The sequence below is a fragment of the Entelurus aequoreus genome, linkage group LG07 (genome assembly GCF_033978785.1).
Source record: "Entelurus aequoreus isolate RoL-2023_Sb linkage group LG07, RoL_Eaeq_v1.1, whole genome shotgun sequence".
NCBI lineage: Eukaryota > Metazoa > Chordata > Actinopteri > Syngnathiformes > Syngnathidae > Entelurus > Entelurus aequoreus.
Genome location: NC_084737.1, coordinates 71,730,969 through 71,753,514, shown reverse-complemented (window position 1 = coordinate 71,753,514; position 22,546 = coordinate 71,730,969). Strand labels below are relative to the sequence as shown.

The 22,546-nt window shown below is 39.0% G+C and overlaps 1 protein-coding gene across 5 annotated transcripts in view; it reads right to left on the bottom strand.

Annotated features, from left to right (window-relative positions):
• Positions 1–760: 760 nt before the first annotated feature.
• kazna (kazrin, periplakin interacting protein a) overlaps positions 761–22,546 on the bottom strand; it is a 556,243-nt gene continuing 534,457 nt past the window's right edge. The window contains exons 12-18 of one of the 5 annotated variants that reach the window (XM_062054433.1): positions 19,812–20,020; positions 19,615–19,733; positions 10,208–10,439; positions 10,030–10,131; positions 9,789–9,955; positions 6,545–6,686; positions 761–1,400 (exon numbers count right to left, since the gene is read on the bottom strand). In XM_062054433.1, the coding sequence (XP_061910417.1) occupies positions 1,242–1,400; positions 6,545–6,686; positions 9,789–9,955; positions 10,030–10,131; positions 10,208–10,439; positions 19,615–19,733; positions 19,812–20,020 (1,130 nt within the window). In that variant the 3' untranslated portion in view covers positions 761–1,241. The remainder of the gene's footprint in view (positions 1,401–6,544; positions 6,687–9,788; positions 9,956–10,029; positions 10,132–10,207; positions 10,440–19,614; positions 19,734–19,811; positions 20,021–22,546) is intronic. The other 4 variants (XM_062054435.1, XM_062054434.1, XM_062054436.1 and 1 more) reach the window with 4 other exon arrangements.

Here is a 22,546-nt window from a genome sequence, read left to right as displayed (position 1 = left end):
GGACAAGCGGTAGAAAATGGATAGATGGATGGATGTTGTTTTCAACTGCACCGTCATCATGCTTTCATGTTTTATGGCAATAAAGCATTATATTATTTTAATTCATTCATGCATTCACTCACTTAGCAAAACATTACATATATTTATTATACAGTATTATGTTTGTGTGATTAAAGTTTATTTTAAACTAAATCTGCTGGCTTTTTTGAGGGAAAGGATGGTACAGTAGGACGGGGATTCTTATGGCCCCATTTGTCAAGGTTTACCTGACACATGAAACGTGACAAATTGGGGCAAATTAGCCGCCAGATGGCAGTAGAGTGTTTAATATTTTAAAATGTGTTTTCTGGCCGTTCCAACTTTGACCACAGCACCTGTTAAATGGTAAATGGTAAATGGGTTATACTTTTATAGCGCTTTTCTACCTTTTTAAGGAACTCAAAGCGCTTTGACACTATTTCCACAGTTATATGTCGAATAGTGCTTTCCATCATTTTCAGCAGAATGCATTGCAGAATGATTAATCCCCCTCTTCCTCTCATGCGAGATCCACCCACGAATGGGGTCATATGAATACCTTCCTTACACTATGGTAGCAACAAGTGCCTGCTCGCTCACGTATGCCTCTCCAATGTCTATAGCGGCAGCCTCATATCAGTTTCTTGCACTGTAAATGATCAAAAAATGTCCAATTGTGAGAGATTTTTACTGAAGAATATGTCAAAAAAAATTCAATTATACAGAAAATAGAGTTATAACAGTTTAATGAGCAAATATTAATTTTTATTTGATCGATTGTTATTGTTTTTTGAAATTTTTATCAAACAAGTGAGGGTCTGACATAATTCCATGTAAAACATAACAGTGTGCAAAATTGACAATCAAACATAGAAAATACTCGACAAACTCCACTTTTTTTTTTGTAAATTGTTCTGACATTGACAAGGCATCACAAACAGCAGCGCTGTAAAGACATGAACAATTGACACTAGTGTAAGACTTGCTTTGTCAAGTACCCTGTTTGATACAAATCTATTATAGAAATCTCATTAGTCCTCACAACACATACAAAAATAATCAATTAGGATTTAATTCGTCATCTTTTTTTGTTCCTGTTATTTGGGGTTAACAAACGTTTTAAAAAAAAACTCACATGATGAGTCTGGCAAACAGACACTTGAACAAACAAGTATGTGCAATCTGTCCTCAAAAGGCTCTTTTTGTTTTTGAAAGAAAGTACTTCAGACGTTGGTGACCCCGATGTTGGCGTAAGACCTGATGGGGCTCCCTTGTGTTCTTGGCGGTGTTTGCTCTCTGACGTCACGAGATAGCGAGCCATAGCTGCTGTGGCAACTCAAGTCCCGCCCGTTGCGTGCTTTTGGGCTGAAGCCTGTTGGAGGCTAGAGGAAATACAAAACTGTTACTGCTTGTATAATAGAATGAATGTACCATGCATGTTTAAAGGCCTACTGAAATGAAATGTTCTTATTTAAACGGGGATAGCAGATCCATTCTATGTGTCATACTTGATCATTTCGCGATATTGCCATATTTTTGCTGAAAGGATTTAGTAGAGAACATCGACGATAAAGTTCGCAACTTTTAGTCGCTGATTAAAAAAAGCCTTGCCTGTACCGGAAGTAGCGTGGCGTCGCAGGTTGAAGGGCTCCTCACATTTCCCCATTGTTTACACCAGCAGCGAGAGCCATTCGGACCGAGAAAGTGATGATTACCCCATTAATTTGAGCGAGGATGAACGATTCGTGGATGAGGAACGTGAGAGTGAAGGACTAGAGTGCAGTGCAGGACGTATCTTTTTCGCTCTGACCGTGACTTAGGTAAAAGGGCTCATTGGATTCCCCACTTTCTCCTTTTTCTATTGTGGATCACGGATTTGTATTTTAAACCACCTCGGATACTATATCCTCTTGAAAATGAGAGTCGAGAACGCGAAATGGACATTCACAGTGACTTTTATCTCCACAACAATACATCGGTGAAGCACTTTAGCTTTGGAGCTAACGTGATAGCATCGTGCTTAAATGCAGATAGAAACAAAAGAAATAAGCCCCTGACTGGAAGGATAGACAGAAGATCAACAATACTACTATCAGGAGACACCAAACCAAACACTGGACCTGTAACCACACGGTTAATGGTGTGCCGCCTGTCGAAGCCTAGCAATGCTGTTGCTAACGACGCCATTGAAGCTAACTTAGCTACGGGACCTCGTCAGAGCTATGATAAAAACATTAGCTATCCACCTACGCCAGCCCTCATCTGCTCATCAACACCCGTGCTCACCTGCGTTCCAGCGATCGACGGCGCGACGAAGGACTTTACCCGATCATCGATGCGGTCGGCGGCTAGCATCGGATAGCGCGTCTGCTATCCAACTCAAAGTCCTCCTGGTTGTGTTGCTGCAGCCAGCCGCTAATACACAGATCCCACCTACAGCTTTCTTCTTTGCAGTCTCCATTGTTCATTAAACAAATTGCAAAAGATTCACCGACACAGATGTCCAGAATACTGTGGAATTTTGCGATGAAAACAGAGCTGTTTGTATTGGGATACAATGTGTCCGAATACTTCCGTTTCAACCATTGACGTCACGCGCAAACGTCATCATATCTAGACGTTTTCAACCGGAAGTTTCCCGGGAAATTTAAAATTGCATTTTATAAGTTAACCCGGCCGTATTGGCATGTGTTGCAATGTTAAGATTTCATCATTGATATATAAACTATCAGACTGCGTGGTCGGTAGTAGTGGCTTTCAGTAGGCCTTTAACATCATAACTGTCACTGCCTGGGCACACTCATCTGTGCGCTGCACTCAACACACCTGCCGCTGATGAACTCCCTGGGCTTCTTAAGCCAGTTCAAACCTGCGTTCCGGGCCAGAACGTAGCAACCTGTTCCAGTACAGTAAGCCGAGTATCTCTTGCGCTATACACACTCTCTCTCTCTGCGTCTCTCCCCCTCCGTGTTCATTTGTCTCGTGTCCCTTGTCGTCTTCCAACAGCATTCCTCCGTTCCCCGTGTCACGAGGTGTGTGTCTCGTCTCCCCGCATTCCCTCTGGTCCCCTGGCTGCCTCTTGGATCTCGACCTCCCGCTTGGACACGGACTCTGACGCCTCGCCCCTGCCCTTGACCTCACGCCTGCCCACGGACCTACGAGCTTGCCTTGCCCCCTTTGACTTCGCTCAACACTTCCGGTAACACTCATCAGATAATCGCTACACATAGTCGCACACCATACACATTTTGGATTAGCTTCACACAATATACAGATTTGAAGTTGTCAAAAGATTTTAAGCGCGAAATGTAAAAAAACCAAAAAAACAATTAAATATATTTTTTTAAATTTCTAAGAGTAAGTGTGTATAGTCAGTGCTCAACCTTAAAACTTATAAAAACAAATAAAAACCAATGTCTTCCTCCTGTGAATGATTGCGACTCCTTCTTACATGTGTCTCGCATTTGACTGCTGATTGGGCAGTCAAATACAGCGCCAGAAAACCAATCACAGAGACTGGGCTTGTTCCAAAGCAGGGGTCTACAACCCGTGGCTCTGGAGCCGCATGCGCCTCTTTCCTTTCATGCCTCCGCCCTGGTTCCCTTTGGCTTTGAAACAAAATGTCAATAAATAATGGCCACAAGTTAAAGTTAAAGTCCCAACGATAGTCACACACACACTAGGTGTGGTGAAATGATCCTCTGCATTTGACCCATCCCCATCTTCACCCCCTGGGAGGTGAGGGGAGCAGTGAGCGGCAGCGGTGGCTGTGCTCGGGAACCATTTTGGTGATTTAACCCCCAATTCCAACCCTTGATGCTGAGTGCCAAGCAGGGAGGTAATGGGTCCCATTTTTATAGTCTTTGGTATGACTCGGCCGAGGTTTGAACTCACGACCTTGCAGTCTCGGGGCGGAAACTCTAACCCAGACCTGGGCAAATTAAGGCCCGGGGGCCACATTCCCAAATAATTTTTTTTAGATCTTTAAGATGGAAACTGTAGCTGCCATTATGATGTGCAGTGATGTTTTCAAATGACCGTAAGTCTTGAACTATACAAAGTATTTCAATGGTTGAAATCTGCGCTTACGGATGATTTACCAGTTACTATGGTGATCTAATTAGTTACTATGGTCATCTAATTAGTTACTATGGTAATCTACGTCACAACAGCTCAGATGAGGCACCAAGCAGTGTGGGCGGGAAGCGTTTCCACAGACGCGTAAGGAGATTTTCACAACAAAGTTCTAAAGCTTAGTGATATATAGAATAGAATAGAATAGAATAGAAAGTACTTTATTAATCCCTGTTCAGCAAATATCAGATATATCAGATTGTAGGTGGGTTTATTTTGTTCAAATTTCACTGTTTTGTTGCGTTTCACTTGATTGTAAAATATGTCGATCGAAAGGGGGTGTGACGTTCATATTTTGTCAATATTCAGTGTTTTATCGTTCATAGAAAAATGTAAAATTCCATTATGTTTTTTTAAGGCGGTCTGTCATAACGTTTTTAGCATTCAATCAAGACATTATTGTGAGGTTTTGTATTAGTGTTCCTAAAAATAGATATACCGGCCCCAGGTAAATTTTTTTCTCTAAATGTGGCCCCCGAGTCAAAATAATTGCCCAGGCCTACTATAACCACAAGGCCACTGAACAGGTAAATAATATATAATAACACATAATAAATAAAACCATAAGTGTAATTTTTTATTGTTTTTTATTTAGTTTAATGTAACAGTTATTTTAGAAAGTTTGGTGATCTTGTATTGTAAAAATATCAAACGTATTTCCATATTTTGTCGATGGAAAATGGTTGGATGGACGGAAATGTACATCATCGTCATCTTTTGCTGCCAAGCAATTGTATTGTTTTTTAGCAGTTAAGGGAGCAATGGACACGTCAAAAAAAGAGAAAAATTGAACGCTTTATGGACAGATTTATTTGCTTTCACTGTTGACGAGGTTGCTTGTTCCTGTGTGCTTTTAATATGTGCGGAGAAAATAGCAAACAATGGTGAAAGACATTTCCAGAACAAACACACAGCACTCGCTGTGACCGAAAAAGAGCAGTTTCGGGACTACTAGAGAAAGATAATCTGAGCAAAAATACTCGGTAAATAGTTTTTTGTCTACTGTTCGATTTCATAAATTCTATAACATAAGTGTAGTGAAACTGTAAGTGGTGTTATTGTCATTTTTGGGGTCAAACTAGGGTTGTACGGTATACCGGTACTGGTATAGTATCGCGGTACTAATTAATCAAAAACGGTACTATACTCGGTGCGTCGTCACGTCATGACATTGCTGGTTTTGCCAGCAGAGGAGCATGTTCGGCAGCGCACAATCACGGAGTACTTACAAGCAGACACAGTGTGTAGACACTGTAGGAGGATACGATAGCTAACCCCTAACAGCAAGCTAGCACCCTGAATGTAAACAAATACCATGGGTGGCTCTACATCTGACATCCACTGTAATGATACCAAGTACAATAGCGTATCTAGTTGATACTACTATGATTACATCGATATATCGTCACAATTTTTTTTTCCTTTTTTAAAAATTCACATTATGTTTATAAACTCAGGAGATACGACTCTGGACACTTGAATATGACCAATGTATGATCATGTAACTACTTGGTATCAGATCGATACCTAAATGTGTGGTATCATCCAAAACGAATGTAAAGTATCCAAACAACTGAAGAATAAGTGATTATTGCATTTTAACAGAAATGTTAAAAGACAAAGTAACCAGATATGAACAGTAAGTAAACGAGTAGATTAATAATCCTTTTTTTTTTTACAGCTTGTCCCTCATAATTTTGACAAAATAGAATGAGAAATGACACAATATGTTACTACATACGTCAGCAGACAAATTAGGAGCCTTTGTTTGTTTACTTACAAACTTACTTTAACTTACGATACCATGAATTGATTAACGTGGACCCCGACTTAAACAAGTTGAAAAACTTATTCGGGTGTTACCATTTAGTGGTCAATTGTACGGAATATGTACTGTACTGTGCAATCTACTAATAAAAGTCTCAATCAATCAATCAAACTTACTACTAAAAGACAAATTGTCTTGTATGTTTACTATTTTATTTAAGGACAAAATTGTTCTTCGATTGCAATAATAAACATATGTTTAATGTACTGTAAGATTTTTTTTGTTAAAATAAAGCCAATAATGCCATTGTTTTGTGGTCCCCCTTATTTAGAAAAGTACCGAAAAGTATCGAAATACATTTTGGTACCGGTACTAAAATATTGGTATCGGGACAACACTAGGTCAAACATAGTTTGCGGCTCTCGATGGGTTTTATTTGGTAGGAAATGGGCTCAAACGGATCTTTGTATGCTGAATGTTGCCGACCCCTGGTCCAAAGGGACATGCTTCAGTCTGAGTGGAAGTTTTCCACCTGGCACAAGTGTTTGACTTGTATCCATTCAACAGTGTTACATTAGTTTTGGATGTTAATAAGTGCCCCCCAATTCCGTCCATGGTCCCCACCTTGACAGCCCTCCTCCTCAGTGAGCCTTCATCATCGGTGTGTCGACTAGCCGACCCAGGTGACCTGCTCGGGGAGTTTTGGCGAAGAGGAGTCGGCGGCGTTCCCAAAACTGAACGCTCAAAATCCTGTTTGGCTTCTGCCCTGAAGGAAAACAGAGAAATATCATGGCTGCCTGTCTGTCTTTATGTCCATACAAAGGTGTCAAACCCGTTTTCATTGAGGGCCACACCGCAATTATGGATGCCCTCAGAGGGCCGTTTGTAACAATGAATATATAAGATACAAACATATAAATATCCACCTTGTGATATTATTACACTATTGCCTAAGCATTTGATGAATATATTTTTTTACGTACTACACTGTAAAAAAAATCTGAAGATAGAAAACATTCACAGTAATGTTTTAAGTGTAAAAAACAGTACCACTGTTATTTTTATAGTGAAATTCTGACAACTGATAAACCAAAAGTCTACAGTTGTCTTTACAGTGTATTACAGTAAATAGAAAACAGTACCATTGGTTTTTTTTTACAGTAAAATCTGGCAGCTCAGTTGGCCGAATTTTACTGTAAAAAAAAACTATTGTTTTACCATTTACAGTAATATGCTTTAAAAAAAATCCACTGTAAATTTTACTGTAAAAAAAGATTGTTTTTCCATTTACAGTAATATGCTATAAAAAACACACTGTAAATGTTACTGTAAAAAAAGATTGTTTTTCCATTTACAGTAATATGTTATAAAAAAAAACCACTGTAAATTTTACTGTAAAAAACTGATTGTTTTTCCGTTTACAGTAATATGCTATAAAAAACACTGTAAAAAAAACTGTCTGAAAATAGAGCATATTACTGTAAATGAAAAAACAGTACAATTGTCATTTTTACATTAAACTTCTACCAACTGAGCTGCCAGTTTCTTTTTCTTTTACCATAAAATCTACAGTAGTTGTCTTACTGTAAGTGGAAAAAAGATAGCAGTTTTTTTTACGGTTAAAAAAAATAACGGCCGCACAGTCACCATTAAAATCAGTCACCATACAATCTACTGTCATTTTTTCACTGTTCAATTGGATGGATGACTTGTGACATGTAAATGTGACACTGCGTGCACTTTTTTGAAATTGTATTTCTGTACAGTACAGCACTTTGGACAACTGGTCTATGAATGTTCTCATTCATCCAGGTCATTGTCATCCCAGAGCATTCAATCGATTGCAACTGGACAGTTTGGTTTGTCTTAGAAGACGTTTTGCCTAGGCTTCATCAGTTTGATTTTGATTTTTTTATTAAGGATCCCCATTAGCTGGTTGCCACAACAACCCACTAGTCTTCCACAAACCCAATACAATTACAAGTAAAAGCATATAATTATAACTACACAATACAGAAAAAAACCAAAACATCAACAAGCAAACAAGCAAACAATTTACAGCCTCAGAATATTAGTTACCATATAAATATAACTACACAATACAAAACCAAACAAAAATAATCAACAAGCAAACTAATTTACAGAGTCCGATAAAATATTAGTTTTCTTTTAAAAACCTGTTTACTTTCAATGCCGGTGAGAAATCATGTTGATGCTCATAGACTTAGATTGGTCAGATCTAGTCAACTGAGGTTGTTTTTAAATGTGCTATATCATAGGGGCCAAAGTCAAGGCCAAGTCATGAATTATCTATGGCCCCTGGGATGATATTTGATTAATATTAGAACCGGCCTGCAGGCCACAGCCGCCTGCTGCTGTTTTGCACGCACCAAGACTCCATCAGTGTTGGCGCTAGGAATTTTCAAAATGGGGTCCCAGGGACCCCATCAAGTCATAAAAATGGGGTCCCACGGTAAATTTTTGGGGTCCCACTTTTTTGTAACCGCTTTGAAAACAAACGATAAATGTATGCATTATCCTGTTATATCTCACATTCTATATTGTGTTTTGGAAAAAGGTTATCAAAAACTTTACTTAATTAATTAAAAAAATTAATACAAAAGAAAACACATTTTTATGCATATGTAAATGTATTCAGTTATTCACTTTCTTCTTTCCTTGTAATATTTTCAGAATGTGTTTGTTCTATTTTTGGCCAAAGTAAGAAAAAGAAAACAATCTGAAGTTGTCTTTATTTTTTAGATTTAATGCCATAATTTTAATGGTCCGGCCCGCATGTGCACAGATTTTCCTCCATGCGGCCCCTGAGCTAAAATGAGTTCGACACCCGTGAAGCAGCTACAGTCGTGGTCAAAAGTTGACATACACTTGTAAAGAACATAATGTCATGGCTGTCTTGACTTTCCAATAATTTCTACGACTCTTATTTTTTTGTGATAGAGTGATTGGAGCACATGCTTGTTGGTCACAAAAAACATTCATGAAGATTGGTTCTTTTATGAATTTATTATGGGTCTATTGAAAATGTGACCAAATCTGCTGGGTCAAAAGTATACATACAGCAATGGTAGTATTTGGTTACATGTCCTTTTGGCAAGTTTCACTGCAATAAGGCGCTTTTGGTAGCCATCCACAAGCTTCTGGTTGAATTTTTGACCACTCCTCTTGACAAAATTGGTGCAGTTCCGCTAAATATGTTGGTTTTCTGACATCGACTTGTTTCTTTAGCATTGTCCACACGTCAGGACTTTGGGAAGGCCATTCTAAAACCTTAATTCTAGCCTGATTTAGCCATTCCTTTACCACTTTTGACGTGTGTTTGGGGTCATTGTCCTGCTGGAACATCCAACTGCACCCAAGACCCAACCTCCGGGTTGATGATTTTAGGTTGTCCTGAAGAATTTGGAGGTAATCCTTCATTTTTCATTGCCCCATGTACTCTCTGTAAAGCACCAGTTCCATTGGCAGCAAAACAGACCCAGAGCATAATACTACCACCACCATGCTTGGCGGTAGGAATTGTGTTCCTGGGATTAAAGGCATCACCTTTTCTCCTCCATATATATATATATATATATATATATATATATATATATATATATATATATATATATATATATATATATATATATATATATATATATATATATATATATATATATATATATATATATATATTTTTTTTTAACGGTCAATATGGAAAGAACAAATACATCTAGTAGGAAAATATAAAGTACTTTATAATATTTCCAGGCTAAAGCAGGCCATATTTAAGGATGTGACAGGTTAGATCTGGCCCCCAGGCCTTGAATTTGACACCAGTGATCTATTGGATGCCTGTGTTTACCTGGCGGGGCCAATCAGGTTTGTCACCTCTTCCTCAAGGTGTCTGCGAAGCATGTGTTTGCTGCTGGGAATTCCCATCGTTGTCGCCAAGGTGTCGCTGCTGAAAGTGGGATCCAGCACCATGACGGCTCCATGAACGCCAGCGTTAACCAGACCTTCTGCAAACTCCTGCATGGATGGACAGAAAGGGGTGTTACTTACTTAATTTTTTTTTTTAAATGGAAAATTATATTTTATCTCACCTTGAGGTCAATTTCTTTAATCCATTTGACAACACGATGAGAGGTCCAAACCAGAGGATCCGCATTCTGGTGCTCGCACTGTATCCGGCGGGCCTGCAGTGCCTGGCGAGCATTTTCAACAAGCACTTTTCACTCAAGTGAAAGCTTCTATTTTTACCTCGCGCGCTTTCTCACTTACGTCCTTGTCGAAACTGAGCGAGCGCAGCAGCTCGATGCCCAGCAGCAAGCTGACCTGGTGGCTCTTTTTGGAGATGTTCAGGTGGCGTTCCAGGTCGTGGCGGCTCAGAGAGTTGAGCATGCGTCCGTCCACCAGGTGGGTGTGAAACGCTTGTGCGTACTGAGGCAAGCCCATGTCGCTGAGCCACGCCTTGGCCACCCAGTGGTGGTCCATGTCGGCAGCCTTGGACAACCTGCACAGTGGGATGTGTCAGTCAGGTCACTCTTATAACATTGTGAATGGAAAAAACAAGCATAGTGTGTGTACGGTATGTGTACGGTATGTGAATGGACAGGCAGATGCTTAAATTGTTACATTATGATGTACAGACATACATTATTTGAAAGATATACATTTCCTAAGAAAACTGACATTTATTAACTGCACTTGTGTATGTGAATGGACAAACAACTGTTAATTATGCATGCAAGTGGATTTGATATACATTTGTTTACATACCAAAATGAGCAAACATGGACTTTTTGTGTATGCAAATGGTCAAACACATGTTTACATTTTGTGTGTGTGTGAAGGGACAAACATATGTAAATATTCAATCAGTGTGTGGGTGGATGTTCACATTATTGGACTTGACAGCAGGGCTGGCTCCTGACATAAACATGAATACCACAAACACTACAGGGGTTGAGTACAGTACGTGAATGGACAAGTGGATGGAGAGATCATTATGTGTTTGTGAATAGACCGAAAATATTGCACTTAAATTGCTACATTATGATGTACAGACATACATCATTTGAAATATATACATTTCCTAAGAAAACTGACATTTAGTAACTGCACTTGTGTATGTGAATGGACAAACAGTTGTTAATTATGCATGCAAGTGGATTTGATGTACCGGTACATTTGTTTACATAGTGTGTGTACCAAAATGAGCAAACATTGACTTTATGTGTATGCAAATGGACAAACACACTTTTACATTTTGTGTGTGTGTGAAGGGACAAACATATGTAAATATTCAATCAGTGTGTGAGTGGATGTTCACATTATTGGACTTGACAGCAGGGCTGGCTCCTGACATAAACATGTTCTGCAGCAGCTTGGACCACAAACACTACAGGGGTTGAGTACAGTATGTGAATGGACAAGTGGATGGAGAGATCATTATGTGTTTGTGAATGGACAGAAAATATTGCACTTAAATTGCTACATTATGATGTACAGACATACATTATTTGAAAGATATACATTTCCTAAGAAAACTGACATTTAGTAACTGCACTTGTGTATGTGAATGGACAAACAGTTGTTAATTATGCATGCAAGTGGATTTGATGTACCGGTACATTTGTTTACATAGTGTGTGTACCAAAATGAGCAAACATTGACTTTATGTGTATTCAAATGGACAAACACACTTTTACATTTTGTGTGTGTGTGAAGGGACAAACATATGTTAATATTCAATCAGTGTGTGGGTGGATGTTCACATTATTGGACTTGACAGCAGGGCTGGCTCATGACATAAACATGTTCTGCAGCAGCTTGGACCACAAACACTACAGGGGTTGAGTACAGTACGTGAATGGACAAGTGGATGGAGAGATCATTATGTGTTTGTGAATGGACAGAAAATATTGCACTTAAATTGCTACATTATGATGTACAGACATACATTATTTGAAAGATATAAATTTCCTAAGAAAACTGACATTTATTAACTGCACTTGTGTATGTGAATAGACAAACTGTTAATTATGCATGCAAGTGGATTTGATATACATTTGTTTACATACCAAAATGAGCAAACATGGACTTTTTGTGTATGCAAATGGACAAACACATGTTTACATTTTGTGTGTGTGTGAAGGGACAAACATATGTTAATATTCAATCAGTGTGTGGGTGGATGTTCACATTATTGGACTTGACAGCAGGGCTGGCTCCTGACATAAACATGTTCTGCAGCAGCTTGGACCACAAACACTACAGGAGTTGAGTACAGTACGTGAATGGACAAGTGGATGGAGAGATCATTATGTGTTTGTGAATGGACAGAAAATATTGCACTTAAATTGCTACATTATGATGTACAGACATACATTATTTGAAATATATACATTTCCTAAGAAAACTGACATTTAGTAACTGCACTTGTGTATGTGAATGGACAAACAGTTGTTAATTATGCATGCAAGTGGATTTGATGTACCGGTGCATTTGTTTACATAGTGTGTGTACCAAAATGAGCAAACATTGACTTTGTGTGTATGCAAATGGACAAACACACTTTTACATTTTGTGTGTGTGTGTGAAGGGACAAAGATATGTTTATATTAAATCAGTGTGTGGGTGGATGTTCACATTATTGGACTTAACAGCAGGGCTGGCTCCTGACATAAACATGATGTGCAGCTGCTTGGGCCACCAACAGTACAGGGGTTGGGTAGAGTATGTGAATGGACAAGTGGATGTATAAATCATTATGTGTTTGTGAATGGACAGAAAATATTACACTTAAATTGTTACATTATGATGTAGGGACATACATTATTTGAAATATATAACTTTCCTAAGAAAATAGACATTTATTAACTGCACTTGTGTATGTGAATGGACAAACAGTTGTTAATTATGCATGCAAGTGGATTTGATATTCATTTGTTTGCATTGTATGTGTATCAAAATGAGCAAACACGGATGTGTTGTTTATGCAAATGGACAAACACATGTTTACATTTTGTGTGTGTGTGAAGGGACAAACATATGTTTGTATTAAATCAGTGTGTGGGTGGATGTTCACATTATTGGAGTTAACAGCAGGGCTGGCTCCTGACATAAACATGATGTGCAGCTGCTTGGGCCACCAACAGTACAGGGGTTGGGTAGAGTATGTGAATGGACAAGTGGATGTAGAGATCATTATGTGTTTGTGAATGGACAGACAATATTACACTTAAATTGTTACATTATGATGTAGAGACATACATTATTTGAAATATATACATTTCCTAAGAAAACTGACATTTAGTAACTGCACTTGTGTATGTGAATGGACAAACAGTTGTTAATTATGCATGCAAGTGGATTTGATGTACATTTGTTTACATAGTGTGTGTACCAAAATGAGCAAACATTGACTTTGTGTGTATGCAAATGGACAAACACACTTTTACATTTTGTGTGTGTGTGAAGGGACAAACATATGTAAATATTCAATCAGTGTGTGGGTGGATGTTCACATTATTGGACTTGACAGCAGGGCTGGCTCCTGACATAAACATGTTGTGCAGCTGCTTGGGCCACAAACACTACAGGGGTTGGGTACAGTACGTGAATGGACAAGTGGATGTAGAGATCATTATGTGTTTGTGAATGGACAGAAAATATTACACTTAAATTGCTACATTATGATGAAGAGACATACATTATTTGAAATATATAAATTTCCTAAGAAAACGGACATTTATTAACTGCACTTGTGTATGTGAATGGACAAACAGTTGTTGATTATGCATGCAAGTGGATATGATGTACATTTGTTTACATAGTGTGTGTACTAAAATGAGCAAACATTGACTTTGTGTGTATGCAAATGGACAAACACACTTTTACATTTTGTGTGTGCGTGAAGGGACAAACATATGTTAATATTCAATCAGTGTGTGGGTGGATGTTCACATTATTGGACTTAACAGCAGGGCTGGCTCCTGACAAACATGTTGTGCAGCTGCTTGGGCCACAAACACTACAGGGGTTGGGTACAGTGCGTGAATGGACAAGTGGATGTAGAGATCATTATGTGTTTGTGAATGGACAGAAAATATTACACTTAAATTGGTACATTACGATGTACAGACATACATTATTTGAAATATATAACTTTCCTAAGAAAACAGACATTTATTAACTGCACTTGTGTATGTGAATGGACAAACAGTTGTTAATTATGCATGCAAGTGGATTTGATATACATTTGTTTGCATTGTATGTGTACCAAAATGAGCAAACACGGATGTGTTGTTTATGCAAATGGACAAACACATGTTTACATTTTGTGTGCGTGTGAAGGGACAAACATATGTTTATATTCAATCAGTGTGTGGGTGGATGTTCACATTATTGGACTTGACAGCAGGGCTGGCTCCTGACATAAACATGTTCTGCAGCAGCTCGGACCACAAACACTACAGGGGTTGGGTACAGTACGTGAATGGACAAGTGGATGGAGAGATCATTATGTGTTTGTGAATGGACAGAAAGTATTACACTTAAATTATTACATTATGATGGACAGACATACATTATTGGACGGATATCCATCCATCCATCCATTTTCAATTATGCACAGTCATCAACTATATGTGTGTATGTGAATGGACAAACACTTGTTATATATGCATATGCATGGGGGAATTGGATTTGACTTACATTTCTTTACATTGTGTGTGTATTAGAATGGAGTATTTGTGTGTATGTAGATGAAAAAAACACATTTACATTGTATATTATATCATTGAATGGATGGATGTTTACATTATGTGACTGGCATAAACACCGTATGCAGTTATTTAGGGCCACAAAAAGCCTACCAAACTGATGTTTACATTATATATGTACATGAATAGCCAGACATATGGCAAAAAGATGTGTACGCATATGGACAAACCATTGCTTACAATACATGTGTTGCATTGCGTGAATGGGGCAGAGACATATGCACGGAATGTAACTGGAAAAAAAGATGCTTGCAGATCGATGTTATATTGGGATGGACAGATGCGCACATTATGCGAGTGGAAAGACAGATACATTATCTGCATTATGCTACTAAACCGGGGGTCAACAACCCGCGGCTCTTTAGTGCCGCCCTAGTGGCTCCCTGGAGCATTTTTAAAAAAGGATTGAAAATGGAAAAAGATGGGGGAAATGTTTTTGTTTTGTTTTAGTATGTTTTTTGTTTGACACAAACCTTCCCAATTGTCAGAAAGCCCACTGTTTAATATGTGTGTGTGTATGCTACACTCATGAGAGTATTTGGTGAACATCGTTTTGTCCTACTAATTTCGGCGGTTCTTGAACTCACCATAGTGTGGACTGTGACGCAACAGTTTGTTTACATGTCAAATCTTCCACTCCTTCTTTGTCTCATTTTGTACACCAAAAGTTTTATGCTGTGCGTGAATGAACAAATGTGCGCTTTGTTGATGTTATTGACTTGTTGTAGTGCTAATTAGGCATATTTGGTCACTGCCTGACTGCAAGCTAATCAATGCTAACATGCTATTTAGGCTAGCTGTATGTACATATTGCATCATCATGCCTCATTTGTAGGTATATTTGAAGTCATTTATAGAGATGTCCGATAATATCGGCAGGCCGATATTATCGGCCGATATATGCGTTAAAATGTAATATCGGAAATTATCGGTATCGTTTTTTTAATTATCGGTATCGTTTTTTAAATTTTTTTTTTATTTTTTATTAAATCAACATAAAAAACACAAGATACACTTACAATAAGTGCACCAACCCAAAAAACTTCCCTCCCCCATTTACACTCATTCACACAAAAGGGTTGTTTCTTTCTGTTATTAATATTCTGGTTCCTACATTATATATCAATATATATCAATACAGTCTGCAAGGGATACAGTCCGTAAGCACACATGATTGTGCGTGCTGCTGGTCCACTAATAGTACTAACCTTTAACAGTTAATTTTACTAATTTTCATTCAGTACTAGTTTCTATGTAACTGTTTTTATATTGTTGTACTTTCTTTTTTATTCAAGAAAATGTTTTTAATTTATTTATCTTATTTTACTAATTTTTTTAAAAAGTACCTTATCTTCACCATACCTGGTTGTCCAAATTAGGCATAATAATGTGTTAATTCCACGACTGCATATATCGGTTGATATCGGTATCGGTTGATATCGGTATCGGTAATTAAAGAGTTGGACAATATCGGAATATCGGATATCGGCAAAAAGCCATTATCGGACATCCCTAGTCATTTAATATCCTTTACTTCTATCTTCTTTGTATATAATTTAGTTTTGCATGTCTCATGACACATTATCTGTATGTAATATTGGCTGCATTTCAAATAGTTGTTTGTGTGCCATGTTGTTCCAGACCACAGCAAACATTGCCTAGCTTGCCAAAGATTGTAATAAATCTATTTAAAGAAGACAGCCTGCCGTTTCCTTTAACTTGGACACACACATCTATACCTTAGGCCAATAAAAGCCAGTAATTTCCAGGAGTTATGTCACCTTCTGAGTAGCCTCTGATTTACTAATGGTTTCTAATTTTGTAAAAATGTGTAGATCAAATATTACATTTCAACATTTCTGTCAACAAAGATTTGCTTCAGCCTGCGACACATAGTCATTTTGATAGTAGGCTATTGTAGCTAATACAAACACTTGGGTCATTTGTTGCCTTCATTATAACACTTATGTAAGACTTTTAAAATAATTTTGATAGTAGGCTAATATAACTAATATAGACACTTACGTCATGTGTTGCCTTCATTATAACACTTATATATGGGTTTTTATATTTTTTTCAGCTCCAGACAGATTTTTTTTTTGTATTTTTAGTCCAATATGGCTCTTTCAACGTTTTGGGTTGCCGACCCCTGCACTAGACAGAAGTATACATTATGAGAGAGGGCAAAAATAGGGGTTACATAATGGTAATGGGGCAGCTATTAATTGTTTTAGTATTGCGTAATCTATCAATTAGCTTGCTTGATTAATCGGATAAGACACACTTTATAACCTAAATGCGAATTATAGAAAAAACATTATTTTCTGCTTGCCATAACCTTCATTCTTTTTTTCCCCTAATAAATGTGCATAATCAACATTGACATTTTAACACGTGTGCAGTTTTTTCTACCAGTGGCACTCATTTGTGTGAAGCCCTTTGAGACATTTGTGATTAAAGGCCTACTGAAAGCCACTACTACCGACCACGCAGTCTGATAGTTTATATATCAATGATGAAATCTTAACATTGCAACACATTCCAATACAGCCGGGTTAACTTATAAAGTGCAATTTTAAATTTCCCGCTAAACTTCCGGTTCGAAACGCCTCTGAGGGTTGACGTATGCGCGTGACGTCAATCATTGAAACGGAAGTATTCGGACACCATTGAAGTCAATACGAAATAGCTCTGTTTTCATCTCATTGTTCCACAGTATTCTGGACATCTGTGTTGGTGAATCTGTTGCAATTTGTTCATTGCATTATGGAGAAAGAAGCTGAGCAAGCAAAGAAGAAAGTTGTCGGTGCGAAGTGTCTATTTTGCGAGGGAAGTCAGCAACAACACGTACACAGCCGGCGCTTCTTTGTTTACATTCCCGAAAGATGCAGTCAAGATGGAAGAACTCGGACAACAGAGACTCTTACCAGGAGGACTTTGATTTGGATACACAGTTGCGATAACGTGAGTACACAGCTGCGCTTCCAAACATTTGATCGCTTGCTATAACTAGCTCGAGCTAGTAGCTAGGAGCTAGGAGCTAGCATTAGGATTAATTTGTGGCATATTAAATATAAGCCTGGTTGTGTTGTGGCTAATAGAGTATATATATGTCTTGTGTTTATTTATTGTTGTAGTCATTCCCAGCTGAATATCAGGTCCCACCCGCGCGCTTCCAAACATTTGATTGCTTGCCCGTACGTGCGTGTCATGTACGTAACTTTGATTAAATATATAAGCTTTATGAACCTTGGGTTAGGTGAACGGTTGTTTGGGCTGAGTGAGTGTGTGTGTTGTGCAGGTGTTTGAATTGTATTGGCGGGTTATATATACGGGATCCCGTCCATATTACCCGCTCGAGCTATAACTAGCTCGAGCTAGTAGCTAGTAGCTAGGAGCTAGGAGCTAGCATAACAAACACCTAGGTGTTTTTATGCGGGATTAATTTGTGGCATATTAAATATAAGCCTGGTTGTGTTGTGGCTAATAGAGTATATATATGTCTTGTGTTTGTTTACTGTTGTAGTCATTCCCAGCTGAATATCAGGTCCCACCCGCGCGCTTCCAAACATTTGATTGCTTGCCAGTACATGCGTGTCATGTACGTAACTTTGATTAAATATATAAGCTTTATGAACCTTGGGTTAGGTGAACGGTTGTTTGGGCTGAGTGAGTGTGTGTGTTGATCAGGTGTTTGAATTGTATTGGCGGGTTATATATACGGGATCCCGTCCATATTACCCGCTCCAGCTATAACTAGCTCGAGCTAGTAGCTAGGAGCTAGCATAACAAACACCTAGGTGTTTTTATGCGGGATTAATTTGTGGCATATTAAATATAAGCCTGGTTGTGTTGTGGCTAATAGAGTATATATATGTCTTGTGTTTATTTACTGTTGTAGTCATTCCCAGCTGAATATCAGGTCACCCCCGGCTCTCACAGCATCTTCCACTCCCCACTAGTCCTTCACTTGCACTTTCCTCATTTAAAAATATTTCATCCTCGCTCAAAATAATGGGGAAATCGTCGCTTTCTCGGTCCGAATCTCTCTCACTTCATGCGGCCATCATTGTAAACAATAGGGAACTTTGCGTATATGTTCAATTGACTACGTCACGCTACTTCCGGTAGGGGCAAGCCTTTTTTTTTTATCAGATACCAAAAGTTGCGATCTTTATCGTCGTTGTTCTATACTAAATCCTTTCAGCAAAAATATGGCAATATCGCGAAATGATCAAGTATGACACATAGAATAGATCTGCTATCCCCGTTTAAATAAAAACATTTCATTTCAGTAGGCCTTTAAGGGCTATATAAGTCAAGTTTTGATTGATTAATTGACTCAATGATTAATCAAGCCTTTTTTCAGCCCAAAAAGAGAGACACACTTAGGTGGATGGATAAACATTATTGCACTAAAAGATGAGCCTGTTTTGATGCTGAGATAAATGTTATGTTATGATGTTGTATTTTATTTTTTATCATATGTATTGTTGCTCTTTTTCTTTTTCTCTCTCTTTCTTTCATGTTTCTTTTAAATTGTACTGCTTTTTTACATCATGGAAAGGGGACTACAGATGGAAACTAGCCTTCTGGCTAATTCTGGCTTTTTTTAAACCATGTGTTTTTATGAAATTGCTTCGTCCCCTTTGAAATAAACTAATCTAAATCTATTAAAAAAAAATCTAAATTGACATTATTTCCTAAAATTTGAATGTTAAAGTGGTCAATTGATGATGATGAGAATTAATAATAAATAATTTTGATGAGTGAAATGAATCAAGTGAACGTTTATAGTCGTCCTCATGATGGGTATTTCAAATGTGATACCAATACAGGCCAGCAGAGGGCAATGTCTCACTGTGGTTCAATGCAGTACAGAGACGCTCATCCTCTACTCACCCTCTCCCATCCTCAGCTTCTCTGTAATCTTCAATGGCCAGACGCAGTTTACGGCGATGCATCGAACTGGTGACCCCTAAACCCAGCTCCAGGTCTTCATCCGTCAGCCCCAATAAAACCTGCAAAATCATTCAAAAGTCTGCAGTCTTGCTGGTTTTCCTGCAGGTGTTTTTTTTTTGTTCTTCTGCCAATCTTACCTTCCCACTCTTGACATTCTCTGAGCAGGTGCGTATGTACATGGGCATGGCCATGACCACCTCCAGCCAGGCCTGCACGGTGCCCGCCCTCCACTGGGACATGGGCGTGCTCCGGGCCAGCTCCACCTGCTGCAGGCGGTCCAGCTGCTCCTCGGGGCCGTCCGGCAGGCTGAGGCTGAGGCGTGTGGGGCTGGAGAGGCTGTCTGAGTCTGGGTGAGTGCAGGGAGGATGAGGAGGATGAGGAGGAGGACATGCGGGTGATGTCGTTGGCAGTGAGAGTGAGGGCACAGGTGGTAGAGCGGCTGTAGTAAGCAGCAGTGACAAAGGTCGTCTTTAAAGTACCAATGATAGTCACACACACACTAGGTATGGTGAGATTATCCTCTGCATTTGACCCATCACCCTCACCCCTTGGGAGGTGAGTGGAGCAGTGAGCAGCAGTGGTGGCCGTGCCCGGGAATAATTTTTAGTGATTCAACCCCCAATTCCAACCCTTGATGCTGAGTGTCAACCAGGGAGGTAATGGGTCCCATTTTTATAGTCTTTGGTATGACTCACGACCTACCGATCTAATTGACCGTAACAACAAAACGTTTGTAAAAACAAAAGAAAAATGAATGGTAAATGGGTTATACTTGTATAGCGCTATTTTCTACCTTCAAAGTACCGTATTTTTCGGACTATAAGTCGCAGTTTTTTTCATAGTTTGGCCGGGGGTGCGACTTATACTCAGGAGCGACTTATGTGTGAAATTATTAACACATTACCGTAAAATATCAAATAATATTATTTAGCTCTTTCACGTAAGAGAGTAGACGTATAAGATTTCATGGGATTTAGCGATTAGGAGTGACAGATTGTTTGGTAAACGTATAGCATGTTCTATATGTTATAGTTATTTGAATGACTCTTACCATAATATGTTACGTTTAACATACCAGGCACGTTCTCAGTTGGTTATTTATGCGTCATATAACGTACACTTATTCAGCCTGTTGTTCACTATTCTTTATTTATTTTAAATTGCCTTTCAAATGTCTATTCTTGGTGTTGGGTTTTATCAAATACATTTCCCCAAAAAATGCGACTTATACTCCAGTGCGACTTATATATGTTTTTTTCCTTCTTTATTATGCATTTTCGGCCGGTGCGACTTATACTCCGGAGCAACTTATACTCCGAAAAATACGGTACTCAAAGCATTTTGACACTATTTCCACATTCACCCATTCACACACACACATTCACACACTGATGGCGGGAGCTGCCATGCAAGGCCCTAACCACGACCCATCAGGAGCAAGGGTGAAGTGTCTTGCTCAAGGACACAACGGACATGACAAGGTTGGTAGAAGGTGGGGACCGAACTAGGAACCCTCAGGTTCACTCTCCCAACTGCGCCACGCCGTCCCCTGAACTTTTTTTTTTTTTTTTTGCATTATGGTACTTTTTAACAGTTTCTCCTTCAGATGGCAGCATGGAGCCGTTTGTGCTAAAACGGATGAGGTTTTGTGCATCATCATGATTCATCAGCTCCCAATGGAAATGTGTTGAATTAGTGTACCTAATGAAGTGTCCGGGCATGGGAAGAAGTGATCACCAATACGCGCCGACGATCATGCATCATTTTTGCAGCATGTTCTTTCACCCAAGCGATGAAACGAATCACTAATTACACACGCTCTTTAATAACCGATGTCGCTGACCTTCTGGCGGTGCACTTGCATGCAGATCAGAGATAATTGCACCGGCGTTGGAACATTTTTTCACATTTAAAAAAAAAAATGAATACAATTTAGTACAGGTAGCAATAATAGTGTTACTCTAGTTGATTTTGTGCAGTACAGTTTTACCCTTTGGAGTCGTAAAAAAAAAATATGGTAAAAAAATAACACCTGTACCTGCTCAGTGGCCTAGTGGTTAGAGTGTCCGCCCTGAGATCGGTAGGTCGTGAGTTCAAACCCCCGGCCGAGTCATACCAAAGACTATAAAAAATGGGACCTATTACCTCCCTGCTTGGCACTCAGCATCAAGGGTTGGAATTTGGGGTTAAATCACCAAAAATGATTCCCGGGCGTGGCCACCGCTGCTGCTCACTGCTCCCCTCACCTCCCAGGGGGTTGAGGGTGATGGGTCAAATGCAGAGGATAACCTCACCACACCTAGTGTGTGTGTGTGACTATCATTGGTACTTTAACTTTACATTCAAAGTGTTTGGATAGCGAAAAACATTTTTTTTTTAAGAATCCAGTATAGCTGTCCCACGTTTATCGCTGTTAATTGGTTCTGGGCCTGACCGTAAATTAATTTTCACAAAGTAGGATATACCTGTACTCATTTTTAATCAATGGTGTGTCGCCAGGGCCAGCAAGGCCTTCTCTGCTGGCCTAACATAACCAGAAATCATGATCATAATTGAAGAAAAAAGTCATTTTTAATTTACTTTCCCTAAATATCTAAAAGTATTAGATATTTAGGATACTCACTTGGGAGTCCCAAGTTAGTATCCTGTCTATGACTCGTATGGCTCCGGCACTACTTCCTGTTTTCGCAACTTGTGATTGGATACTCACTTGGGACTCCCAAGTGAGTATCCAATCACAAGTTGGGACTCCCAAGTGAGTATCCAATCACAAGTTGCGAAAACAGGAAGTGGTGCCGGAGCCATACGAGTCATAGACAGCCACAGAAAACTCACCGGTACTCACAAAGAAGGAGAGCAAAATGTTGATTAG